Here is a 27,695-nt window from a genome sequence, read left to right on the forward strand (position 1 = left end):
ATGCATTACATACGTACTAGGCTACGTAATGCATTTTCTCTCTCCATTCATAAAATAGCCATTGCATATAGAATAAAATGACCCAATTGATCTGATCGAATTATTAATGATTAGGAAAATGCACAAATCCCACAGCACTTTATGAAGAGATGCTTTGCCTCCACCTTCTGAAAATGTAGCAACTTTTCAGATTGCCATGTAATTGACCGGATCTACTTCTCATTCATTGTATGCAATCTTTAATTTTAAACACAAACTGCATACATGAATAGTATGGAGGACTAAAAGTGCCACAATTAAATAAATAAATACACCATTAAATAATTACTTAAATGTGTCATTAATTAATTAAAATTAGAATTAAATACATAAATGTGTAATTAAATGTATCATTAATTAATTCAAATACCGATTCATTTTATGTAAAATACATATATAATTATTTCACTATTTACATTTACATTTCATGATCCTGCATTGCAGTGATTCATGAATTACTTAAAACTGTCAAACTGACCCATCAAAGTCAGTGGGCGGGGCTAACGCGAATCTAGTCTGATCCATTGCTTTGGTCTGAAGTAGAGTAGGCCAACCTGGATAGAGACAATGGAGGATCTCCGTGAACTTTCCAGGGAGTTGGTTAGAGACATTTTAAACTTAGCAGAGGATGTAGAAGCAGGACCTGCTGACATTATCCGGAATTGATTTGTCTTGGCTTGATGCAGAGGGTAACCAATCAGGCGTTAGGTTCCGCCTACCAACTTTTGATGGGTCAGTTTGACAGTTTTAAGTAATTCAGGAAGCACTCCAACGCAGGACCATGAAATGTAAATGTAAATAGTGAAATTATTATATATGTATTTTACATAAAATGAATCGGTATTTGAATTAATTAATGACACATTTAATAACACATTTATGTATTTAATTCTAATTTTAATTAATTAATGACACATTTAAGTAATTATTTAATGGTGTATTTATTTATTTAATTGTGGCACTTTTAGTCCTCCATAGAATAGCACTGTAATATTTGGAAAACATGGTTTCAATGTATAAAGTGAGACAATTAGAAATGGTATGGCTATTCAATAAAAAAATGCATAGAATAACCAAGACTGGACTATAACCCAATATATTATTATGAGTATGATATGACAGTCAAAAATACAGTGTAAACGTTTCTACAGACTCCAGATTATTATTATTATTATTATTATTATTATTATTATTATTATTATTATTATTATTTTAGATGAGAGTAGTAAACAAAAAAAAATGAATAGTGGTTTAAGGCTATGTCGAGGGGCGGGACCAGAGACAGACACTCTCACAAGGAACTCTTGAGCACCTGTCAATTTGTGCACCTGCACGGAAGGAAATTAATAAGCATTACAAAATAAATCATCTGGGTCTATGTAATTCTGAAGTATGGCAGTAAGGAACCTATAGTAATACAAAAAGAAAGAGAAGATCTATATTATTTAAAAAAAAAGTAGGCCTATTTATAAAGGAGTTAGGCTATTTAGCCTATTCCTGAAAATGCTGCTCAAGCACTTCTATTATAATATCTCGCCACCAGTGTGTCAGTGTGTTGTTTTGAAAGGATGTTTAGTCCATTGAAAGGGCGAGTTGTGTTCTGTTTGTGTTGTGAGAGGAGAGGGAGACAGAGGGGAGAAAGGGAGGGGGAGTGGGGTGGATAAATCTCGGGGGGGCACAACCCCACACTCGCGGGCGGACAGCAGGCGCACGCACGCAAACGCAAGCAGGAAACAAAGAACTGGCAATGATGACATCGCTCCCGAACCGCACAGATAAAAGCATACTAGGACCTACAGCGAAACAATAAGGAATACTCAGAGCACACTATAGTTCGTTGTACTATTATTACCGTGTATGTTTACCCTACATTGTCTTTTATGGATTTTACATTTTTGTGGAATTAGTGAAGTTGATGCATAATCTGACTAGTGTAGCCGCGACTGATTAAAGATACTTGTTTTTTAATCGGAGGAGGACGATTTCTAATCGTTGACAGGGGTTTTGGCAAATCAACAATTTTACATTAACACTTCTGGATTGTCGTTGGATGATTGTTAACGGACGTGGATGCGAATCTACTGGTGAGTAGCATGCACTTGATTCACTGTCTGGCTGCCTCCGATTTTGACAGTTGTTTGACAAAATCAATTGACACATCAAATGTGGTTGTGACATTTGTTGCACTTTAATTCAGATTGCAAACTTTAATTGCATACATGGTCCAAGACAGTATATAAAAATGTTTTTTCTTGTACAGTTTTTCATTAACAATTTTCATAACCTTGAATAAACTCTAAGGTTTGAAACATGAATATGAATATTTTTGTGTGTACAAATTCAACTACGAGCCAGTGTTGTGTGTGTGTTTCCTTCCTGTCAAAACACACCTTTTCCGCTCTTCCTGACAAACAGACATAGAGAGCCGGAATTGTTTATAATGGCTATTGTCAGTTCTTCCCTAGACGCTGTGTCCAGTGCTCTAGATTTCTCTTCCTAAAGCCCCCGTCCTGTGACACTTAAGAGCAGATGGCCATGTACACACACACACACACACAGACACACACACACACACACACACAGAATGCATGTGGTTAATGGATGGAGGTCCACTAAAGCACTTAGGATCGTCAGCTGGACTGCCAAACTGAATGGATAACACAATGAAAATCAATCTTAAAAAACTGAGTGGGTCGGTGCACACTGGGGCTCTCCAGGATTGATTGAGAGATACAATGGCTGAACGTTTTGACAGAGTGAAAGACTGGCCTAGTGAGCTAGACCTGATAGCCTGTCTGCCTGCCTGCCTGAAACACAGAATAATGCGGCTATTGACTGAAACAGGTCAGAAAGCAAGAGTGGACAATAGTTCTCCATACTGATGGTTGGTCACAGACAGGCAGAGGGGTGTACACTTAAGGAGACATAATACAGACTGTATGTGTCGATCAGTTCTTTGTGTATGTTCATTACCAACAAGCAGCCACTCCTACTTCCATTGTTAATCAAAACCAGAGGCTAAAGCTGGAACCAGAATTCACCCACACTGACACATCAAGTTGAAAGCCGTCAACAAGTCGAAGTTGGTGTTATGTGCTGAAGGAGTCTCGGGGTTTCAAGTCAAGTGTCAAGTGTGAAAGTGTGCCTTAGGCAATCGTTCATGCAGAAATATGGATACAGGTGAGCCATTGGAATCTGTACAGATCTATGATCACACTGCAGTTAGAGAGAGTGATGCAATACCCACCCTATAGAGAAGCCTTGCTGTATAGGCTGATGAGTAATTGGTATGGTGACTAACCTAATCTCTCTTTTGGTTTAATATGGCAAGAGCTGTGGCTATCTAACTGCTGTTTTGGTGTCTTGAATGACCTCGCAATGAAATTAGTTTGTTCATGACATCAACTTTTTCCCTTTTTATAGAAAGAAGGGAACAGAAAAGGAGGTATACTTCCCTCAGCTGTTTTGAATGAATGTAGTGTATGTAAGGAATGAGGTTATTGAATGTCATGTACCGAGCCCTTACAGAGTATCAAATGCGATGCCTGATCATCCGTTCAGAATGTTTGCGGTGCACACACCCTTAGCGAGTATTCACATTGTGGTTATGACTTAAATTCTTCCAGGGTAACATTTGATCATGTCTTTCTTCAATGAAGGGGTTCTTACTGTAACTAGCCACAAGTGGTAGAGATGGGTTCAGAGTGCATTGACACATGGAACTGTAATGTCATTACAGTGTGTTATCTTTTTATTGGCCAAAGCACATGACTCCAATTCGCATACCGCCCCAACAGATCCACAGATGATGCAATCTCTATTGCACTCCACACTGCCCTTTGCCACTTGGACAAAAGGAACACCTATGTGAGAATGCTTTTCATTGACTACAGCTCAGCGTTCAACACCATAGTGCCCTCCAAGCTCATCACTAAACGAAGGACCCTGGGACTGAACACCTCCCTCTGCAGATCCTGGACTTCCTGACGGGACGCCCCCAGTGGGTGAGGGTCGGCAACAACACATCCACCACGCTGACTCTCAACATGGGGGCCCCTTATGGGTGTGTACTTAGTCCCCTCCTGTACTCCCTGTTCACCCAGTACTGCGTGGCCGCGCACAACTCCAACATCATCATCACAACGGTGGTAGGCCTGATCACAGACGACAATGAAACAGCCTATAGGCAAGAGACCTGGCAGTGTGGCGCCAGGACAACAACCTCTCCCTCAATGTCATAAAGACAAATTAGTTAATCGTGGACTACAGGAAATGTAGGGCTGTAGTGGAGCGGGTCGAGAGCTTCAAGTTCCTCGACGTCCACATCAGTAAGGATCTATCATGGTCCAAACACACCAACACAGCCGTGAAGAGGGCACAACAATGCCTCTTCGACGTCAGGAGGCTGAAAAGATTTGAAATGGACCCTCAGATCCTCAAAGTTCTACAGCTGCACCATTGAGAGCATCTTGACTGGCTGGCTGTGTCACCGCTTTTGGTATGGCAACTGCTTGGCATCTGACCATAAGGTGCTACAGAGGATAGTGCGTACGGCCCAGTATATCACTGGGGCTGAGCTCCCTGCCATCCAGGACCTCTATACCAGGCGGTGTCAGAGACTACAGCCACCCAAGTCGTCATAGACTGTTTTCTCTACTACCGCACGGCAAGCGTTACCGATGCACCAAGTCTGGAACCAACAGGACCCTGAACAGCTTCTACCCCCCAAGCCATAAGACTGGTAAATAGTTAGTTGAATAGTATGGGTAGCTATTTAGTTAACTATCTGCATCGACCCTTTTTGCACTAACTTTTTTGAATCATCACATATGCTATTGGTACTGTTTACTATCGGTCACTTTATTCCTAGTTATATGTACATATCTACCTCAATTACCTCGTACCCCTGCACATGGACTCAGTACTGGTACCCCTTGTATATAGCCAAGTTATCGTTACTCATTATGCATCTTTTATTATTATGTGTTTTACTTTTCTATTATTTCTCTATTTTCTTCTCTCTGCATTGTTGGGAAGGGCCCGTAAGTAAGTCAACATTTCACTGTTGGTCTACACCTGTTGTTTACAAAGCATGTGATGAATACATTTTTATTTGATTTCACAACATGATCCATTCCAAAATGGTACAGTAATTTCCCTGTTTCTAATCTTTTTCTTGTCTTCCTCCCCTTTCTCCTCCAAATATAAATGTCTCGGTCTCTCTCTCCGTTACTTTGCTGTTGTTCATTAACAAGCTTAAAATGGCTGAATGGACTCTGGCATAAATCATTAAGGAGATTTGCTCTGGTTATTGTTGAGCTTCCTATTGTGAAACTCATTACGTAACCTGTTTTCCTAGTTGGAAGCCGTATAATTATTATTCTAGGTGGCATGCTTGCAATATGTGTTTAACTGTAACTCATATTTGCTATTTGTGCTGTAGACAAATTATCAGTGTACTGTATGTATAGGAGGTGATGTTAGCTATCCATTTATTATCGACATGCCTTGGGGAAATGGCACTCCCTGAATTTACTGGGTCTATTTTACAGACACACTTGTCCTATAGCATTATCATGGTTATTGATCTGTGGTTAGCAGGTTTATCAGAATGGAAGGTGTGCCTCCTCCTTCCGGTCCAAAGTTCCAATCCTCTCTCTCACCAGGACAAAGTTATCATTCCTTTCTTTCTTTAACTTAGGAATCTTTACTGCAGCGACAGAGCTCAGAGAACTCTATTAAATTATTTGGATTTGATTGCAAAAGGATGCTCTGTTTCTTGTGATGTGTGTGTGTGTGTGTATGAAAATGTTTATTACTGTCATATTAAATACTTATAATGGTTGTATTGCCGAATATCAGACCTGAGAACATAAAACAGTATAATGACCCTAGTAGTGCGAAACTAGACTGTCCTCATTCAGACTTGCTGTATTCAGTCTCTCTCTTTGTCCTCTCCAGGTGAAAATGACACACCCAAACTGACCTTTGACCTGAAAGCCTGACCTCCTGACAGGTCAGGGCTCAGATTGGAATACTCCCGAAAATACAGACCACCCTCCACTATGTCCCTCCCGGAACCTTCCATACGCCCCACATCCCCCTTACCCCCCAGACCGGAGGCCAAACCCCGGCCCCCCATCTCTAGGAAACCCCCTCCCTCCAACGGAGCCCCCTCCATCCCCTCCCAACTCGGAGAGAGGGGCAGCACAGCCAGCAATTCCAGAGGTAAAGTCAAGAGCATTGTGAGCAAGTTCAGCCACCCAGAGACTACACCAACCACCATGGGATATGCTATACCAACTCCCAATGGCACCATCATCAATCCTCCTCTCCGGATCCGAGGGCCCAGGAGGGCTCCCACGGTCAAGCCCAAACCATCCCGGGCCTCCATCCAGCAGTCTGGGAGTCCAGACCAGGCCCCTCCACTGCCCATGAAGAGGAGCCGGATCCTGCGGCAGCAGAGCAACCAGGCCAAGAGGGACACCCCTGGAGGAGAGGAGGGGAATGGCATCCCAGTCAGTCGATCAGGTAGAGTTAGTTTTTAATGCAATCGGTCAGTGGGCGTGTCTGAAATATCTGTACTTGCATTCTAAATAGTAGGCATTTTGGGTATGCAAGAAATTCGTTTTATAGTATATGACATTTTTTTAATGTAGTATACTTTAAATGCCAGGATGTCATACTCATTTTGCCTTTTCATCTAGTAGAATTCACTGCACACTTAAGGAAGAGAATCGTCTTTCCAGACCCATGTGTGTTTTGACAACAGCTGATAATAGGCTGAGGGACTCGCTGTACCACAATGAAGGAATGGCGGGAATCAACACAACTGCGCATTAGATGACACATTCTCAGTAGGATGATACTAGTATGCTGATTTTGTTGCTTACTGCATTCGTTTTTACTAAACAGTACGTGCTAAATAGTATGTAGTGCGATAAGTACACAGTATGTAGTTTTAGTACTGCCTCAAATAGCTCCTTTGTTCCACCCCCCATACACGCGGAGACCGGCTCAATCGGTGCCCCCAGTGATGCTATCTCTTTCATTGTTACCCAACGCTTAGGTTTACCTCCACTGTACTCATATCCTTGTCTGTATATAATGCCCTGAATCTATTCTACAACGCCCGGAAATCTTCCCCTTTTATTCTCTGTACCCAACGCACTAGAAGACCAGTTCTTAAAGCCTTTAGCCATATCCTTATTCTAGTCCTCCTCTGTTCCTCTGGTGATGTAGAGGTTAACCCCTGCAGCCCCCAGTATCACTCCTACTCCCCAGGAGCTATCATTTGTTGACTTCTGTAACCGTAAAAGCATTGTTTTTTTGCATGTTAACATCAGAAGCCTCCTCCCTAAGTTTGAGTTATTCATTGCGTTAGCACACTCCGCCAACCCTGATGTTCTAGCAGTGTCTGAATCCTGGCTTAGGAAGGCCACCAAAAATTCAGAAATGTCCATCCCCAACTACAACATTTTCCATCTAGATAGAACTGCCAAAGGGGGTGGAGTTAGCCTGCAGAGCTCTATCATACTATCCAGGTCTGTGCCCAAACAGTTTGAGCTCCTACTTCAAAAAATCCACCTTTCCAGAAATAAGTCTCTCACTGTTGCCGCTTGCTACAGACCCCCCTCAGCCCCCAGCTGTGCCCTGGACACCATATGTGAACTGATTGCCCCCATCTATCCTCAGAGTTCGTACTGCTTGGTGACCTAAACTGGGATATGCTTAACACCCTGGCCATCCTACAATCCAAACTAGATGCCCTCAATCTCACACAAATTATCAAGGAACCTACCAGGTACAACCCTAAATCCGTAAACATGGGCACCCTTATAGATATCATCCTGACTAACTTACCCTCTAAAAACACCTCCGCTGTCTTCAACCAGGATCTCAGCGATCACTGCCTTATTGCCTGCATCCATAACGGGTCTGCGGTCAAATGACCACCCCTCATCACTGTCAAACGCTCCCTAAAACACTTTCCTAATTGACCTGGCCCAGGTATCCTGGATGGATATCGATCTCCTTCCATCAGTAGAGGATGCCTGGTTGTTCTTTAAAAGTGCTTTCCTCTCAATCTTAAATAAGCATGCCCCATTCAAAAAATTCAGAACTAAGAACAGATATAGCCCCTGGTTCTCCTCAGACTTAACTGCCCTTGACCAGCACAAAGACATCCTGTGGCGTACTGCATTAGCATCGAATAGCCCCTGCGATATGCAACGTTTCAGGGAAGTTAGGAACCAATATACACAAGCAGTTAGGAAAGCAAAGGCTAGCTTTTTCAAACAAATGTGCATCCTGTAGCACTACTCCAAAAAGTTTTGGGACACTGTTAAGTCCATGGAGAATAAGAGCACCTCCTCCCAGCTGCCCACTGCACTGAGGCTAGGAAACACTATCACCACCGATAAATCTACAATAATCGAGAATTTCAACAAGAATTTTGCTACGGCTGGCCATGCTTTCCACCTGGCTACCACTACCCCGGCCACCAGCTCTGCACCCTCCGCTGCAACTTGCCCCCGCCTCTCCTTCACACAAATTCAGACAGCTGATGTTCTGAAAGAGCTGCAAAATCTGGACCCCTACAAATCATCTGGGCTAGACAATCTGGACCCTTTTTTTCAAAAATTAGCCGCCGAAATTGTCGCAACCCCTATTACTAGCCTGTTCAACCTCTCTTTCGTAACGTCTGAGATCCCCAGAGATTGGAAAGCTGCTGCGGTCATCCCCCTCTTCAAAGGGGGTGACACTCTAGATCCAAACTGTTACAGACCTATATCCATCCTGCCCTGCCTTTCGAACGTTTTTGAAAGCCAGGTTAACAAACAGATCACCGACCATTTCGAATCACACCGTACCGTCTCCGCTATGCAATCCGGTTTCCGTGCTGGTCATGGGTGCACCTCAGCCATGCTAAAGGTCCTAAACGATATTATAACTGTGATCGATAATAGACAGTACTGTGCAGCCGTCTTCATCGACCTGGCCAAGGCTTTTGACTCTGTCAATCACCGCATTCTTATTGGCAGACTAAATAGCCTTGGTTTCTCAAATGACTGCCTCGCCTGGTTCACCAACTACTTCTCAGATAGAGTTCAATGTATCAAATCAGAGGGCCTGTAGTCTGGACCTCTGGCAGACTCTATGGGGGTGCCACAGGGTTCAATTCTTGGGCCGACTCTTTTCTCTGTGTATATCAAGGATGTCGCTCTTGCTGCTGGTGATTCTCAGATCCACCTCTATGCAGACGACACCATTTCGTATACATCTGGCCCTTCATTGGACACTGTTAACAAACCTCCAAACGAGCTTCAATGCCATACAACACTCCTTCCGTAGCCTCCAACTGCTCTTAAACACAAGTAAAACTAAATGCATGCTCTTCAATCGAACGCTGCTGGCACCCGCCTACCCGACTAGAATCACTACTCTCGATGGGTCTGACCTAGAGTATGTGGACAACTACAAATACCTAGGTGTCTCTCCTTCCAGACTCACATTAAGCATCTCCAATCCAAAGTTAAATCTAGAATCGGCTTCCTATTTCGCAATAAAGCCTCCTTCACTCATGCTGCCAAACATACCCTCGTAAAACTGACTATCCTACCGATCCTTGACTTCGGCGATGTCATTTACAAAATAGCCTCCAACACTCTACTCAGCAAATTAGATGTAGTCTATCACAGTGCCATCCGTTTTGTCACCAAAGCCCCATATACTACCCACCATTGTGACCTGTACGCTCTTGTTGGCTGGTCCTCACTACATATTCGTCGCCAAACCCACTGGCTCCAGGCCATCTATAAATCAATGCTAGGCAAATCCCTGCCATATCTTAGCTCATTGGTCACCATTGCAACACCCACACGTAGTATGCGCTCCAGCAGGTATATCTCACTAGTCATCCCCAAAGCCAACACCTCCTTTGGCCGCCATTCCTTCCAGTTCTCTGCTGCCAATGACTGGAACAAACTGCAAAAATCTCTGAAGCTGGAGACTCTTATCTCCCTCACTAACTTTAAGCATCAGTTGTCAGAGAACCTTACCGATCACTGCACCTGTACACAGCCCATCTGAAATTAGCCCACCCAACTACCTCATCCCCATATTGTTATTTATTTTTCTCATTTGCACCCCAGTATCTCTATTTGCACATCATCTCTTGCACATCTATCATTCCAGTGTTAATACTAATTGTAATTATTTTGCACTATGGCCTATTTATTGCCATAACTTGCTACATTTGCACACTGTATATATATTTTCTGTTGTATTTTTGACTTTATGTTTTGTTTTACCCCATATGTAACTCTGTTGTTGTTTTTATCGCACTGCTTTGCTTTATCTTGGCCAGATCGCAGTTGTAAATGAGAACTTGTTCTCAACTGGCTTACCTGGTTAAATAAAGGTGAAATAAAAATAAATAAATAGTAAGTAGTTGGCAAACCAGATTTTGGACCCAGCCAGTCAGTATATCGATCGATCAATTAATGAATCAATATTTATACAAAAAAACGTATGTTATGATAGCGACTGATCATTTGTTATGATTTGCAATGTAGCCTACCTATCTACAAGGCAAGCAAAACAGACAGAGCAACAACATTAACTGTATTTGTACAGGTTAGCTTTCCCATGGATGCCCATAAATCAAGTGTTGTCAACAGTAACACATGACATAATCATCAGAAAGCATTAACAATAGTCCCAAACCAACAAGCTAGCCCTAGGGTGAGAGGTTAAGAAAAAAATCTGTTTGGTATTTGAGTGTTACAAACATTGACAGGTTTCATGTATAATATATAATATTATAATAATATATATATGTACCTCTACACGTTTCGTTGTCAGTTTGATCTTTACCATATGCAGCAAAAGTCACCTATATGCATGCCACATGCGAGTGCGGTATGTTCCTTTGAGAGCGGAATCTGTGCTCAGGTGTGTTGCCTCATTTCTGAGGCCTAGAGGGGGACACATGTTTTCCCTTTACCTACTACCCTAACAGCCAGAAACAGGTTCTGTCAGTGCACCTGTATAGGTAAACCGGTTTTCTTTATCTCAATGAGACTAAGCTGGTTAAATAAAGGAAAACATTTATATATAAACATATCCGTCCGTCTGCTTGTGCATGCATGTATGTGTGTGAGTGAGTGAATGGCAAAGAGAGGAAGAGGCTGGGTAGAAATCTAGAAGAGCGGTAGAGAGAGAAAGAGAGGGAGAGCTGAAATGAGAGCTGTCTGAGAGAAAGCCAGAGGGTTCCTGTCCAAAACTGCAAGAAAATCAAGGAACTAGTAGCATTTCTGACTGCAGAAAAGATAAACACAAGTACATATGTTTACTTGTTTCTTGTTAGTATTAAACCCTCAGGCTAAACAACTTAAGAATACTTCCCCAAGTTTCTGACAAAGCAAAAAACAAATCATTAAAGTAGAAACATCTATTGAAACCATTATCAAAATAGGAAGGTTGCATGTTAATTTGGCTAAAACAGGGAAGTTTCTCTCTCGCTTGCATGCACACACGCATGCTCTCTCTCTCTCTCACACACACATGCTCATGCTCACATGATTTGACTGATGTGCATTCCATTCCCATAAATATTTTATGGCATGCTCATCAGACAGTTTCTACCTCGTCAATCTTTACTGTCAAGGCACTGGAGACTTCGTCTATTTGCATAGCACTTGTGCTGACTGGACAGTCCAGTTTGTGTTTATAATGCTTAAGGCTTAATGTTTACCTTTCCTTAGAAAACACACACACACACAGTGAAAGTGATATGCCCTGCTATCACAGGATACAGATGTAGGACCAGACTAGACAGGAAGCAACCACAGTGATCAGTGAACTCCATAGAGGGTTTACGTCTGCCAAGGTTCAAGGGTCAATACAGACCTGGAATGGAGCAAGTAATCCCAAAGTCTTGGAGTTCTTGGTCACATAAAAGCCAAACAAAACAAACCAAAAAACATGTATCTTTCTCATGCTTTATTAATTTCCTATTACTGCAAACATACAGTACCAGTCAAAAGCTTGGACACACCAACTCATTCAAGGGTTTTTCTTTATTTTTACTATTTTCTACATTGTAGAATAATAGTGAAGACATCCAAACTATGAAATAACACATATGGAATCATGTAGTAACCAATAAAGTGTTAAACAAATCAAAATATATTTGAGATTCTTCAAAGTAGGCACCCTTTGTATTGATGACCGCTTTGCACACTCTTGGCATTCTCTCAACCAGCTTCACCTGGAATGCATTTCCAACAGTCTTAAAGGAGTTCCCACATATGCTGAGCACTTGTTGGCTGCTTTTCCTTCACTCTGCGGTCCAACTCATCTCAAACCATCTCAATTAGGTTGAGGTCGGGTGATTGTGGAGGCCAGGTCATCTGATGCAGCACCACATCACTCTCCTTCTCGGTCAAATAGCCCTTACACAGCCTGGAGGTGTGTTGGGTCATTGTCCTGTTGAAAAACAAATGATAGTCCCACTAAGCGCAAACCAGATGGGATGGTGTGTCGCTGCAGAATGCTGTGGTAGCCATGCTGGTTAAGTGTGCCTTGAATTCTAAATAGATCACAGACAGTGTCACCAGCAAAGCACCCCACACCGTCACACCACCTCCTCAATGCTTCACGGTGAGAACCACACATGCAGAGATCATCCGTTCACCTACTCTGCGTCTCACAAAGACACGGCGGTTGAAACCAAAAATCCCAAATTTGGACTCATCAGACCAAAGGACAGATTTCCACCGGTCTAATGTCCATTGCTCGTGTTTCTTGGCCCAAGCAAGTCTCTTCTTATTATTGGTGTCCTTTAGTAGTGGTTTCTTTGCAGCAATTCGACCATGAAGGCCTGATTCACACAGTCCCCTCTGAAAAGTTGATGTTGAGACGTGCCTGTTACTTGAACTCTGTGAAGCATTTATTGGGGCTGCAATCTGAGGTGCAGTTAACTCTAATTAACTTATCCTCTGCAGCAGAGGTAACTCTGGGTCTTCCTTTCCTGTGAGAGCCAGTTTCATCATAGCGCTTGATGGTTTTTGCGACTGCACTTGAAGAAACTTTCAAAGTTCTTGACATTTTCCGGATTGACTGACCTTCATGTCTTAAAGTAATGATGGACTGCAGTTTCTCTCTGCTTATTTGAGCTGTTCTTGCCATAATATGGACTTGGTATTTTACCAAATAGGGCTATCTTCTGTATACCCTCCCTACCTTGTCACAACACAACTGATTGGCTCAAACGCATTAAGAAGGAAATAAATTCCACAAATTAACTTTTAACAAGGCACACTTGTTAATTGAAATGCATTCCAAGTGACTACCTCATGAAGCTGGTTGAGAGAATGCCAACAGTGTGCAAAGCTGTCATAAAGGCTACTTTGAATAATCTCAAATATAACATCTATTTTGATTTGTTTAACACTTTTTTTGGTTACTATATGATTCCATATGTGTTATTTCATAGTTTTGAAAATAAAGAAAAACCCTTGAATGAGTAGGTGTTTTTTAAAACCTTTGACTGGTACTGTGTATATAGGCAAAAGGGGGCAGTGGATGTAAAACATGATGTGTTATGTTAGTGATATGTTATAGCCTCCCAAACCATCTAACTCTGTGTCCCTCCCTCTCCCCCAGCACCTGACGGAAAAGAGTTTGAGCTTCAGCTGATTGGAGGAGTGGAAGTTGAGCCGGAGCACGGTTCAGGCACACCCCTTAGCCCATGTTGCGACCGGGACTGCAGTTGTGTGTGCCACCTCCACCGGCCCGGCATGAAGCTGGTATGGGTGCCCATCAACGAGGAGGAGGAGGAGGAGGTGGAGGAGGAAGAAGAAGAAGAAGAAGAAGAAGAAGAGGAGATTGTGCTGGAAGATGAAACAGAGGAGGAGGAGAGAGGAGGGGAGGGGGAGAGCGAGGCTGGGGATGAGGAGGAGGAGGAGGAGGGGAGCGGTTTGTCGAGTGAGGAAGGGGCGGGGCAGAGATTCAAGAAGGCAAAGTTTAACCAGGTTCTGAATGTGATGATAGACAAAGGGAACCGGAGAAGGTCAGACCCAGGATACCAGGTCATTCTGACCTCCTTGGCCCTAAAACGCCCCCAGTCACCCCCCATCCCCCCTAAAAGAACTCAATCTCCCCCAAGCCATTTGAATGCCTCCATAGAGGAGGAGGACTCTATATATGAAGCTACTCTACTAATGGTGGAGCCAAAACCCAGAAAGATCTGTCAAGAACTGGACATTCCTCTTATCATGGTTCGGAAACCAGTCCGTCGGTCAAAACTGTCCTCCAGCAACTCGGAGGACAACACTTCTATCCAGTCCGATTCGGACCCATCCCAAACCCAGACTACTGAGGACGCCCCCCCCGCCATCCCACCTCGGGTACCCCTCGCCCAGGACAAGTCCAAAACACCTGGCCACAACCTCACGCCCGTTCACAGGGGGGGTATCGCCTTACCCCAGCCCACCACGGAGGAGTGGCACTCCCTGCGCCCCTCATCCCCCAACCCTTCCTCCAGCCCCATAGTACCCCACCGGGTGGTCCCTCCAACCCCCACCAGCCCCCTGCTGCCCCACAGAGTCCCCCCACCTCAGCCCACCAAGACGGGCAGGGACGACAGGAGACTCAGTAACATCTCCGGCCATTCTATCAACCAAGCTATAAAAGGTTGGTATAAAAGTAAACATGCAATAAACCTGTTTTCTAGCATATTTTCTAGTGCGAGGTTACATATATGGTTACCAGGAGAGGATCCAATATAAAAGGAAGGGTATATTGTTCATTCTTTTGTGTCTCCCTCTAGAACAAGAGGAGGATGGAAACACTAAAGGAGAGGAGGAGGACACAGAGGAAGACCGGTAAGCTAACTCATCCCTGATCTTCTTCTGTTTCTTCCCTCCTTCTTCCTCTTCTACTCTCATCTCATATGTCTTTGTTTTGGCCCTGTTGAAAATCCTTCCTCCCTTCCTGTAAGTTACCACAGATCAGTGTGGGTTGGATCAATGAAGGCGATAGGGTATGACTTATCCAATCACATATCAGTGATTACCTAAAGGAAGGAAGGAAGGAAGGAAGGAAGGAAGGAAGGAAGGAAGGAAGGAAGGAAGGAAGGAAGGAAGGAAGGAAGGAAGGAAGGAAGGAAGGAAGGAAGGAAGGAAGGAAGGAAGGAAGGAAGGAAGGAAGGAAGGAAGGAAGGAAGGAAGGATGCATGGAGGCCTATGTAGCCAATTTGGATCTATGATCATATGTTCTCCATTCAGGCTTTTTTTTATATGTTCTATTGATATCTGTAAATCAACCAATTACAGACACCTGTGTGTCCTTTCAAACTATATAAACTAGTGACCCGCAGTGTTTGTCATTATACCCTGATGAAGACAGCTTGGCTGTCAAAACGTTGGTAATTCAATGATTGCATCTGAGCTCCTAGAGTTTTCGACTCTCCTTTTCTTTTTCATGTGTTCTACTCTGCTAGCCAGCACCTCGCCTCCAAAGTGTTAGAATCTGGCCTATTTTTCACCCATTCACACTTTCTCAGCTTAGTCAGTTATCCAACACTCTGCCCTTCTTTCCTGTCCCAGTGCTCCTGCAGCCCCACCCAGGAGAGGATCCTATATTGACTGGGAGTCCAGACTGCAGGACGGTAAGGTTACCAGGAGAGGATCCTATATTGACTGGGAGTCCAGACTGCAGGACGGTAAGGTTACCAAGAGAGGATTCTATATTGACTGGGAGTCCAGACTGCAGGACGGTAAGGTTACCAGGAGAGGATCCTATATTGACTGGGAGTCCAGACTGCAGGACGGTAAGGTTACCAAGAGAGGATCCTATATTGACTGGGAGTCCAGACTGCAGGACGGTAAGGTTACCAAGAGAGGATTCTATATTGACTGGGAGTCCAGACTGCAGGACGGTAAGGTTACCAAGAGAGGATTCTATATTGACTGGGAGTCCAGACTGCAGGACGGTAAGGTTACCAAGAGAGGATTCTATATTGACTGGGAGTCCAGACTGCAGGACGGTAAGGTTACCAAGAGAGGATCCTATATTGACTGGGAGTCCAGACTGCAGGACGGTAAGGTTACCAAGAGAGGATCCTATATTGACTGGGAGTCCAGACTGCAGGACGGTAAGGTTACCAAGAGAGGATCCTATATTGACTGGGAGTCCAGACTGCAGGACGGTAAGGTTACCAAGAGAGGATCCTATATTGACTGGGAGTCCAGACTGCAGGACGGTAAGGTTACCAAGAGAGGATTCTATATTGACTGGGAGTCCAGACTGCAGGACGGTAAGGTTACCAAGAGAGGATTCTATATTGACTGGGAGTCCAGACTGCAGGACGGTAAGGTTACCAAGAGAGGATCCTATATTGACTGGGAGTCCAGACTGCAGGACGGTAAGGTTACCAAGAGAGGATCCTATATTGACTGGGAGTCCAGACTGCAGGACGGTAAGGTTACCAAGAGAGGATCCTATATTGACTGGGAGTCCAGACTGCAGGACGGTAAGGTTACCAAGAGAGGATCCTATATTGACTGTGAGTCCAGACTGCAGGACGGTAAGGTTACCAAGAGAGGATTCTATATTGACTGGGAGTCCAGACTGCAGGACGGTAAGGTTACCAAGAGAGGATCCTATATTGACTGGGAGTCCAGACTGCAGGACGGTAAGGTTACCAAGAGAGGATCCTATATTGACTGGGAGTCCAGACTGCAGGACGGTAAGGTTACCAAGAGAGGATCCTATATTGACTGGGAGTCCAGACTGCAGGACGGTAAGGTTACCAAGAGAGGATCCTATATTGACTGGGAGTCCAGACTGCAGGACGGTAAGGTTACCAGGAGAGGATCCTATATTGACTGTGAGTCCAGACTGCAGGACGGTAAGGTTACCAGGAGAGGATCCTATATTGACTGTGAGTCCAGACTGCAGGACATTAAGGTTATCTGACACACCCAAAATATCAGACACTGCTGAATCAGGTTACAGGTGACACGCAAATATAGGTGTAAAAGAACAGAAAATGTTTGGTATATCATCATTGTTTGAGGGTCACCCATAGAGTAATACCCCACATATTAATACCTAATCTATTTGTATTGAGAGATTGTTTGCCCTTTGACCCCTCTGTACCCCCTTAGAGCCTCTGTACCAGACGTACCGCGCCACTGTCATCACCAAGGAGATCCGGCGCCAGACGGTGTGCCGCAACATCAGCAAGACTAGCGCCGACTACCACATGGACTGGACCGCCCGCCGTAGTGGCGTGGGCATTGGGTCGGGTGGCGTGGGGGCGGTGGGCAGTGGTACTATTCCGTTGCCCACCCCGGGCCAGAGCACCCTGTGGCAGGACCTACCAGGAGTACGGGACAGTGGGGTGCTGGAGACCCTCAGCCCTGAACAGTGCAAGTACCAGGAGGTGAGGAAGAGGTGGGAAGGGGGTAGGGAGAGGCAAGTCAAATAAGAGAAATTAGGCCTAAGGAACAGTTGAAAGGACATTGTCATGTATTAACATGGAATCCCCCAGTGAGGGAAGAGCAAGGGTTCAGGTTTTCTAGAGAATCATCAGTAGGAAATACTCAATTCTGATGGTGATATTCAATAACGGTTTGAATGTACGCTACCATTCAAAAGTTTGGGGTCACTTAGAAATGTCCTTGTTTTCGAAAGAAAAGCAATTTTTTTGTCCATTAAAATAACATAAAATGGATCAGAAATACAGTGTAAAAATTGTTAATGTTGTAAATGGCTAATCCAAGTTGATCATTTTATAAGGCTAATTGATCATTAGAAAACCCTTTTGCAATTATGTTAGCACAGCTGAAAACTGTTGTGCTGATTAACGAAGCAATAAAACTGGCCTTCTTGAGACTAGTTGAGTATCTGGAGCATCAGCAATTGTGGGTTCGATTACAGGCTCAAAATGGCCAGAAACAAATAACTTTCTTTGTGCACCGGGGCCTCCGACTCCTCCTTCTATTCTGGTTAGAGCCAGTTTGCGCTGTTCTGTGAAGGGAGTAGTACACAGCGTTGTATGAGATCTTCAGTTTCTTGGCAATTTCTCGCATGGAATAGCCTTCATTTCTCAGAACAAGAATAGACAGACGAGTTTCAGAAGAAAGTTATTTGTTTTTGGCCATTTTGAGCCTGTAATCAAACCCACAATTGTTGATGCTCCATATACCCAACTAGTCTCAAGAAGGCCAGTTTTATTGCTTCTTTAATCAGCACAACAGTTTTCAGCTGTGCTAACATAATTGCAAAAGAGTTTTCTAATGATCAATTAGCCTTTTAAAATGATGAACTTGGATTAGCAAACACAAAGTGCCATTGGAACACAGGACTGATGGTTGCTGATAATGGGCCTCTGTACGCCTATGTAGATATTCCATAAAAAATCAGCCGTTTCCAGCTACAATAGCCATTTACAACATTAACAATGTCTACACTGTATTTCTGATCAATTTGATGTTATTTTCATAGACAGAAAAATTGCTTTTCTTTCAAAAACAAGGAAATTTCTAAGTGACCCCAAACTTCTGAATGGTAGTGTATGAATAAAATGTATGAATTCACCGTCCCATTCTCTCTCTTCCCTCAGAGTATGTTTGAGGTGTTGACATCGGAAGCGTCGTACCTGCGTTCCCTACGAGTTCTCACAGAACACTTCCTGGATTCCCGGGATCTGGACGAGGCGCTGAACATCCGGGACAGGAAGACCCTCTTCTCCAACGTCCTGCGAGTCCGGGAGGTCAGCGAGAGGTAAGCGAGAGAAGTAAAAGGATACTCAGCTAAAACCGTTTGGAGTCAGAGGAAGGAAAGAAATAAGGAATAGCATCTGACGCAGATTGATAGATTCATACCATTAGATCAGGACAATTTATACCGTTAGATCATAACAATGAATGCCGTTAGATTATGACATCAAAGGTTATTGTTCACGGACACAGTTTAGCAGATGTCATAGCCGTTGCAGCGAAATGCTTATGTTACTAGCTCCTAACAGTGCAGTAGAATGTCAAACAAGTACACAGATAATCACAAACTAGAAACAAGAAATCAAGAATGTCAGAACAAATCCAATGATCTAATTGATACCGTTAGGCCAGGACAATCGATACCGATAGATCAGGACAATCCTGGTTGTAGCAGAGCTATGATGTGTGCAGAGTACAGGCCCTACCCCAGCACAACAGTGACCACCCCAGCCACAGGCAACCGCTTTATCCTTGATGTGACATGAAACAATGAGGCTGTGTTTTGCCGGACGTTTAAACCTGTAGAGAGTGTATGGCGTGTCAGGATCTCTCTATTTACTGTAGATAATGCCCCCCTTGGTATTTTGCGTAGATGTATAGTGGCTCCTATGCAGTCCATGCACAATGTTTATACTGAATACAAGCAATCTCCCCTTTGTCCCTAAGTGTGTTTTGGTAAAGAAGGTTAATGATTGAGATTACCACCCCTGGGTGTTGCTTTTGTAGAAATCTATTACTATGTAGCTTAATTTATGAGTAAAGTATGTCAAAGAGAAGGAAGGAAACAAAAATCAAATGTTTGTGTGTTCCATTTTGTTCTATGATCTTGCATGACCTTGAAAGACAAATTACCAGTCTAATCACATTACATTTTTTATCTATGGAGACATTTCGTGAATATATTACTAAACCCCCTTTAATCTGACTTTCAGTACATCAATTTTATTGATTGAAAACTACATTGGCAATTACAGCCACTGGCCGTTATCTTTTGAATTAATTTTTACATCCATTTGGCTCATAGACATTCTAGAAGACCAGCCTCCAAATATGCCTACAACACGTGTGTTCTGATGATCGCTGCTTCGCTGCCGTTTGACAAATAAAAATAATCTCGCTCTTTTGTCCATAGTAATCTCATCATGGAAGCTATACCAGCACTGTATCTGCGAGGTGTTGGCTAAGGAGCATGTGCCAATACCAGAGTGGGCACATTCGCTATATAACGCAAAATTTTTTGTGACAAAACCATCATTAGAGTTCAAAATGCAATGAAAGCTTGTATTTTTTTTATCCGGTACATGGGAATTTAACCACAAAAGTTATTTGTGTGTGCAGTAAGTCATCACGCAACAAGTCAATTTGATGGAAACGCATCTCTGGTGGCATACAGTGAGGGAAAAAAGTATTTGATCCCCTCTCAATCAGAAAGATTTCTGGCTCCCAGGTGTCTTTTATACAGGTAACGAGCTGAGATTAGGAGCACACTCTTAAAGGGAGTGTTCCTAATCTCAGTTTGTTACCTGTACAAAAGACACCTGTCCACAGAAGCAATCAATCAATCAGATTCCAAACTCTCCACCATGGCCAAGACCAAAGAACTCTCCAAGGATGTCAGGGACAAGATTGTAGACCTACACAAGGCTGGAATGGGCTACAAGACCATCGCCAAGCAGCTTGGTGAGAAGGTGACAACAGTTGGTGCAATTATTCGCAAATGGAAGAAACACAAAATAACTGTCAATCTCCCTCGGCCTGGGGCTCCATGCAAGATCTCACCTCGTGGAGTTGCGATGATCATGAGAACGGTGAGGAATCAGCCCAGAACTACACGGGAGGATCTTGCCAATGATCTCAAGGCAGCTGGGACCATAGTCACCAAGAATACAATTGGTAACACACTACGCCGTGAAGGACTGAAATCCTGCAGCACCCGCAAGGTCCCCCTGCTCAAGAAAGCACATATATATGCCCATCTGAAGTTTGCCAATGAACAGCTGAATGATTCAGAGGAGAACTGGGTGAAAGTGTTGTGGTCAGATTAGACCAAAATGGAGCTCTTTGTTATCAACTCAACTCGCCTTGTTTGGAGGAGGAGGAATGCTGCCTATGACCCCAAGAACACCATCCCCACCGTCAAACATGGAGGTGGAAACATTATGATTTGGGGGTATTTTTCTGCTAAGGGGACAGGACAACTTCACCGCATCAAAGGGACGATGGACGGGGCCATGTACCGTCAAATCTTGGATGAGAACCTCCTTCCCTCAGCCAGGGCATTGAAAATGAGTCGTGGATGGGTATTCCAGCATGACAATGACCCAAAACACACAGCCAAGGCAACAAAGGAGTGGCTCAAGAAGAAGCACATTAAGGTCCTGGAGTGGCCTAGCCAGTCTCCAGACCTTAATCCCATAGAAAATCTGTGGAGGGAGCTGAAGGTTCGAGTTGCCAAACGTTAGCAACGAAACCTTAATGACTTGGAGAAGATCTGCAAAGAGGAGTGGGACAAAATCCCTCCTGAGATGTGTGCAAACCCGGTGGCCAACTACAAGAAACATCTGACCTCTGTGATTGCCAACAAGGCTTTTGCCACCAAGTACTAAGTCATGTTTTTCAGAGGGGTCAAATACTTATTTCCCTCATTTAAAATGCAAATCAATTTATAACATTTTTTACATGCGTTTTTCTGGATTTTTTTGTTGTTATTCTGTCTCTCACTGTTCAAATAAACCTACCATTAAAATTATAGACTGATCATTTCTTTGTCAGTGGGCAAACGTACAAAATCAGCAGGGGATCAAATACTTTTTTCCCTCACTGTATGCCACCAGAGATGCGTTTCCATCAAATTTTAGAATATTCACATGAAGATCTGTCGCCAATTGGATGGAAACCTAGCTAGAGTTATTTCCTGACAGTTGCTAGTTAAAAATGCAATCTACACAGGACCTTCTAATCAGCAAGTTTGTATGGGCATGAGTTTCGGCTTTCCATGGTGACATCACGTGGTAAATTGGTTAATAGACCAATAACAAAAGAGTTCCAAACCTCTCTGCCAATAACAGCTAGTTTTCAGTTTTCCCCTCCCCACTCAGACAACTCCCAGACAGTCCTAGCTAAATTCTTTGTTGAAAAATGTTGTCCATTTTTATGGAAATCTGTTGCAGTAAGGTACATAGTTGTTACCCAGAAATAATTTAATATTGATATAAATACGGCTGCATTGGACCTTTTTTTAATAAACCCCTCATCAATAGAATAAACCATAACCTTTGCCCTTTCCAACCCCCCCCCCCATTAGGTTTCTGAAGGACCTGGAGGACCGTATGGACGAAGGTCTGATGTTCTCTGACATCTGTGACATCATCCACTACCATGCACAGCACAACTTTCCGGCCTACATCGACTATGTCCGCAACCAGATCTACCAGGAGAAGACCTACACATCCCTCATGTAAGTATGGGTCTATTACTAGATCTCAGAGGTAGGGTTGCAAAATCTTGGTAATTTTCCCCCAAATTCCCAGATTTTCCAGAAATCCAGATCGGAGAATTCCCGGATTTCCTGCTTATTCCATCATGATTCCAGTAATAAAACTGGAATTTCTGGAAAGCTTGGGAATTTTGGGAATGTTGATGGAGGCATCTTGGTCCTATAATTTACTCAGCAAACCAGACAAAGATGGGACCCTGAATAATGTGTGTCCCCCCACAGGAAAACCAATGTGGCGTTTGCCACAGTCATCACCCGTCTGCAGGAGTCTCCTCAGTGCCAGCGGCTGCCATTCATGTCCTTCCTGCTGCTGCCCTTCCAACGAATCACACGCATTAAGATGCTCATCGAGGTGAGGGGTATCATGGGACCTGTAGTTTTTGTGGCCACTGTGAAGTGGACTACAAAGTGTTTTCTATCACAATGAAAAGCATGAAACCACATGAATATTAGATTTTTTTTTGTCTTGAATCCAGATCCTCATTTGTTTGTATGTGTAACATGGCTTATTGTTGCTGTTGTTCATCAGAACATTCTGAAAAGAACAAAGGAGGGGACTACAGAGGAACAGACCGCCTCCAAGGCCCTGGACTCTGTTTCCAAGGTAACACACCTCCTGTTTCCATCCAGCCGTCCGCCCACCCGCCCACAGACATTCCGATTGTTCCATTCTAAAGCACTGTTCCACACCGTTCTGGAATATGGAACAATGACGTCAGTCCCCTGGTCTATTGTGTGAGAAAGAGGATATCATATTGTGAGAGGACAGAGATAGTGACTCAGTGTGTCACTGCAGACAATGACAATATGACCAAGTGCAGAAGAGACAGATGAGAGATGAGGACTCCCATCTAGCACATTTGGTTCCTTGGAAGTTGTGGGAACGTACATTTTTGGTTTCCCATTGGTTCTGGGAACGAAGCCATACGTTTCCTGACTGGTAAAACAGAATGTTTTTTAAATGTTCTGAGAACGGAAGTGAAAATTTAGCCTGTTCTGGGAACGTTTTACTATGGTTCCCTGAAAGTTTTCCTGGAAGGTGTTATTAATGTTCTGAGAATAAGACTTTTAGTAACACTGCTAGCTTAGTTTGGGTTAACTGTTTTGAACTCCAAGCACAGATAGGACACATGGAAATTAATTTGCTTAGGCATTAATCATGCTAACATATTTCTTTTTTTTCTTCTGTGGCTTGGCGTCAGTGAGATTCAAACCTATGGTCTTCTGTTCTCTATCCGTGGAATTGGTACACTGCGCCACCAGGATGGAGCAACATGCCATGTTTTTTTCAAACTCATTTTACATTTACATTTTAGTCATTTAGCAGACGCTCTTATCCAGAGCGACTTACAGGAGCAATTAGGGTTAAGTGCCTTGCTCAAGGGCACATCGACAGATTTTTCACCTAGTCGGCTCATACAAAGCTGTTCTTTTAAGTCTATTCAAACACCCAATTTCAAAGGAAACAAGCACTTATTAACACAGTTAGCAAGATAGAGGATAGAGAGTTTTGTTGATGCTGAGAACGGAATGTATATGTTTTTAAATAACGTTCTTAGAATGTTCTTTGAACGTTACTAATATTTTCTTGTGGTTTTTATGGAAAGTTTTCTTAATGTTCTGAGAATACGACATTAAATAAAACCATGGGGAACCCTGTAGAAAACGTTATGCTGAAGTACTACAATTCCCACAGAAGAACGTTGTTTCTTAACGTTCTCGGTACGTTATGAGAACATTACTTTATGTAGAACCATGAGGAGACCTGTAGAAAACGTTATGCTGAAGTACTGAAATTCCCACCTACGAAACATATGGTTCTCAGAACGTTCTCAGGGTATCCTTCACCATTACCAGAACATTGTGGGAAGGTTGTATGCAAAATAACCATGCTCTCACCAAGTTCTAAGAAACATATGGTTCTCAGGACGTTATGTGCTACCTGGGCTGTCGGTCACTGCTGTACCAGCTAGTGTTATTCAAGAAGGGAGGGATCCTCTTGAAAAAGAGAAGAACTTGATACACTTGTGATAGAGAGGAAAATGTATTTTCATGAAATTAGAGACGGGCTATTAGGACTGTTTCGCTCTTCTGTCTGAGAGGAAAAGTGTAGAGGCAGCCAAGGTGTCTCTGATCTACTGTTTTCATTCAGTCTCTTGTCCTTTGTCTCACACGATTTTTTTCTTTTTTCTTTCTCTCTGCCTCTTCCCCTCCCTCTCGCTCTCTCAGATCATAGAGGAGTGCAACACCCAAGTGGGGAAGATGAAACAGGTGGAGGAGCTGATCCACCTCTCCAAGACGCTGGAGTTTGACAAGCTCAAGGTAATCAATTAATTAATCAGTCAGTCAGTCAATCAGTTATTACACCACCCACATATACTATGAGCCTATCCCTTTCTGCTTGATTGTTATACATTTATCTCTCTCTCTTTCTCCCCTCTCTCTCTCCCTCTCTCCATCTATCCCCTCTCTCCTTCCCCCACCTCTCTCTATCAGGCTATCCCCATCATCTCCCAAACCCGTTTCTTGGAGAAACGTGGGGAGGTACAGGAGATGGCCAAAGGTGGCACCCTCTTCAACCTGCGTCCCAAGTTCACCCCCGTCTACCTCTTCCTCTTCAACGACCTGCTCATCATCGCCACCAAGAAGGGGTGAGTTCCCCTTATGGTGTTCATAAGGCTTTACATTCATACAGTCTCTGACTCATTTTACATTCATACAGTCTCTGACTCATTTTACTGTCTTAGCCCTTCAATGTGATTGGTTCCTCCTCTTATCTCCATTAGTTCGGAGCGTTTCGTGGTGATGGACCACGCCCACCGCTCCCTGGTCCAGGTTCAGCCAATAAGAGCGGACCAGGCCCTGAGCCCTAGCTATGAACACTGTTTCTGTCTGACTCTACTGGAGAACCACCAGGGACGCATGATGGAGAGACTGATGAAGGCCCCCTCACAGTGAGTACAACACTGTGTGTGTGTGTGTGTGTGTGTGTGTGTGTGTGTGTGTGTGTGTGTGTGTGTGTGTGAGTGAGTGATATGCAGCACATGGGGACGTATGAAACTTACTCCTCAGCCTGAAGTGTCCCAAATTGCGCACCGAATAGTTAAATTTACGGTGACACCGACTGGTAAAACACTTCACGAATGTGGTCACGTGTGCTAACAAAGCAGAGGTACTGGGTTCGAGTCTGTGTGAGCCGAATCGGGAGGAAGTGGTACTCGCTAAGCAAGCAGTGTGACATCCTTTACAAATACAAATAAGACTATTCACACTCTATGGTCTGTTTCACATTCTCACGTTTATTTTTCCCCTCATTTCTTTTCAGGTCTGACCTGCACAGGTGGATAGCAGCGTTCCCTAACCCCAGTAACCCTGATGGAGACGAGGAGGAGGTCATATATGAGGACTGGGGTGAGTGACTGGGTTAGCTAGCGGCAGTTAGGCAGCCATTAGTGACTGAGTTAGTTGCCAAATTCAACCATCCACACAAAAATGACTCTGTTTGCCTACATGGACAAACTTTGGGCTATTTGTACTTGTGGTTTATGTTTGTGGGTTCTTGATATTTACTGTTGTTTCTGTCCTCAGACTGTCCTCAGGTGCAGTGTGTGGAGCAGTACGTTGCTCAGCAGGCTGATGAGCTCACCCTGGAACCCACTGAGATCATCAACGTGGTGCGGAAGACCAACGAGGGTAAGACCTGGCAGGACACTAGTGACCTTTTAATGTGGTTAATTAGGAAACTGGGTAGCACTTTATTTTACAAATCCAGAAATGATCCGGTCTTTACTTTACTAATAACACAGTAATAACCTATCGAATTAAACCCACTTCTTTTCCCCAACTGTCTTTTATCCCGACAATTCTAATTCAACCCTTTAACCTACCTTAACCTCTATACTGTAGCAGTTGATTGATTTGTGAATGTTATTTTGCATGATTTATATATAAACATCCTATCCCCCCCCGCATTCACCCATCCTTCTTCCTCTCCTCCACTTCCTTTCCCTCCCTCGTTCCCTCCATCTCTCCAGGTTTGTACGAGGGGATCCGTCTTTCCGACGGACAGAAGGGTTGGTTCCCTGTGGAGAACGTTTTAGAGATCACCAACGAGCACGTGCGGCGGCGGAACCTTCGAGAACGCTATCGGGTCATTCAGGCCGCCAGCATCGTCACCAACAAGGTCAAGACCCTTTCATAATGTTGACGGAACGTCAAGGGAACATTTCAGAATAGTAAAGACCATGCTTTAGGATCACCTTAATGTTGACAGAACATCAGGAGAACATTGACGGAACGTCAATCGAACGTTGACAGAACATCAATCGAACGTTGACAGAACGTCACTAGAACATTAAACTGGATAGGGAGAGTGAACCAGTGCTTGCCATGCATGCTAACCTGAATAACACTCAGCGCTCCTCAGAAATCTCATATCTCCAGCTATCTTACAGTGGGTTTTGACTCTTCTTTACAACACTTCACTCTACATTTGCATAAAGTAGAGCAGAGCTCAACTTTTTCTACCGCTCTGCTAGCAGGGTTCTCCCCGCTCACCTTCCCACAATTCCCCACATATTTCTCTACGTGCCCTCGTTGAAAATGAATGGGGCGGAACTTCTCATGCTGAATTCGTTGTTGGTGAAAACCCGACGTTATCATATCGTGCAATTAGCATGTTTTCATTTTGTACAAATTAGTAATTTGTTGGAAGTTATGGGGGAATGTTTTTTTTTTGGAGAAAGATGGACTTCAGGCAAACAAAAATGGACTACTCTCTGACATGCTTCCAAAAGTTGAGTATGTATTTGAGTGAGTGTATAGTATGAGTTTGTTTGTGTGTGTGTGAACCTGCACCTAACCCCACTCCACTCACTGCCATAGGAAAGCCCCAGTTGAAAAGTGCCCCTGTATCAATATGTCAGTCAGGTATACCATACCAGTTTGCACATATCATGTATCATTGGGTGTATCAGGCATATAGATCAAACTCTGAAGTGCCTTCCAATGGATTGTACTAGAAGCCTACAGCTGTTTTATCGTCCTCACTACAGGATTGAATACATTTGACTGCCATTTTTGGACACAAAAAAAGTCATAGCTAAGTCACGTACATAATGTCAAAACCACAAAACCTGGTTGTATGTGATGTACGGTAGTAATATTGGTAACATGGAGCTTCATCATCTAGTGGAGCCAAACTAAGATATCAACAGGTCTCTATTACTTCTTTATACAACGGGGTGGGTCTAATCCTGAATGCTGATTGGTTAAAACCGCATTCCATACCGTTTGTTTGAGTGAGTGAGTGGGTTTAATCTGGTTCAAGACCGTAGTGTTCTTATTAAAACTCTATAGTGTTTTTC

The 27,695-nt window shown here is 43.6% G+C and overlaps 1 protein-coding gene across 1 annotated transcript; it reads left to right on the plus strand.

The window, feature by feature from the left end:
• Positions 1 to 1,770: 1,770 nt before the first annotated feature.
• arhgef15b (Rho guanine nucleotide exchange factor 15b) lies at positions 1,771 to 27,695 on the plus strand. The gene is made up of 16 exons (XM_084166388.1): positions 1,771 to 2,123; positions 6,001 to 6,570; positions 13,711 to 14,739; positions 14,876 to 14,930; positions 15,654 to 15,715; positions 17,217 to 17,494; positions 18,677 to 18,837; positions 22,138 to 22,290; positions 22,552 to 22,681; positions 22,859 to 22,933; positions 24,559 to 24,651; positions 24,826 to 24,980; positions 25,116 to 25,283; positions 25,655 to 25,740; positions 25,918 to 26,022; positions 26,364 to 27,695. Exons 2-16 carry the CDS (start codon positions 6,105 to 6,107, stop codon positions 26,528 to 26,530), a joined length of 3,183 nt encoding a protein of 1,060 aa, XP_084022514.1. The 5' UTR covers positions 1,771 to 2,123; positions 6,001 to 6,104; the 3' UTR covers positions 26,531 to 27,695.

Source organism: Coregonus lavaretus (genome assembly GCF_964263955.1).
Source record: "Coregonus lavaretus genome assembly, chromosome: 7".
NCBI classification, from domain to species: Eukaryota; Metazoa; Chordata; class Actinopteri; order Salmoniformes; family Salmonidae; genus Coregonus; species Coregonus lavaretus.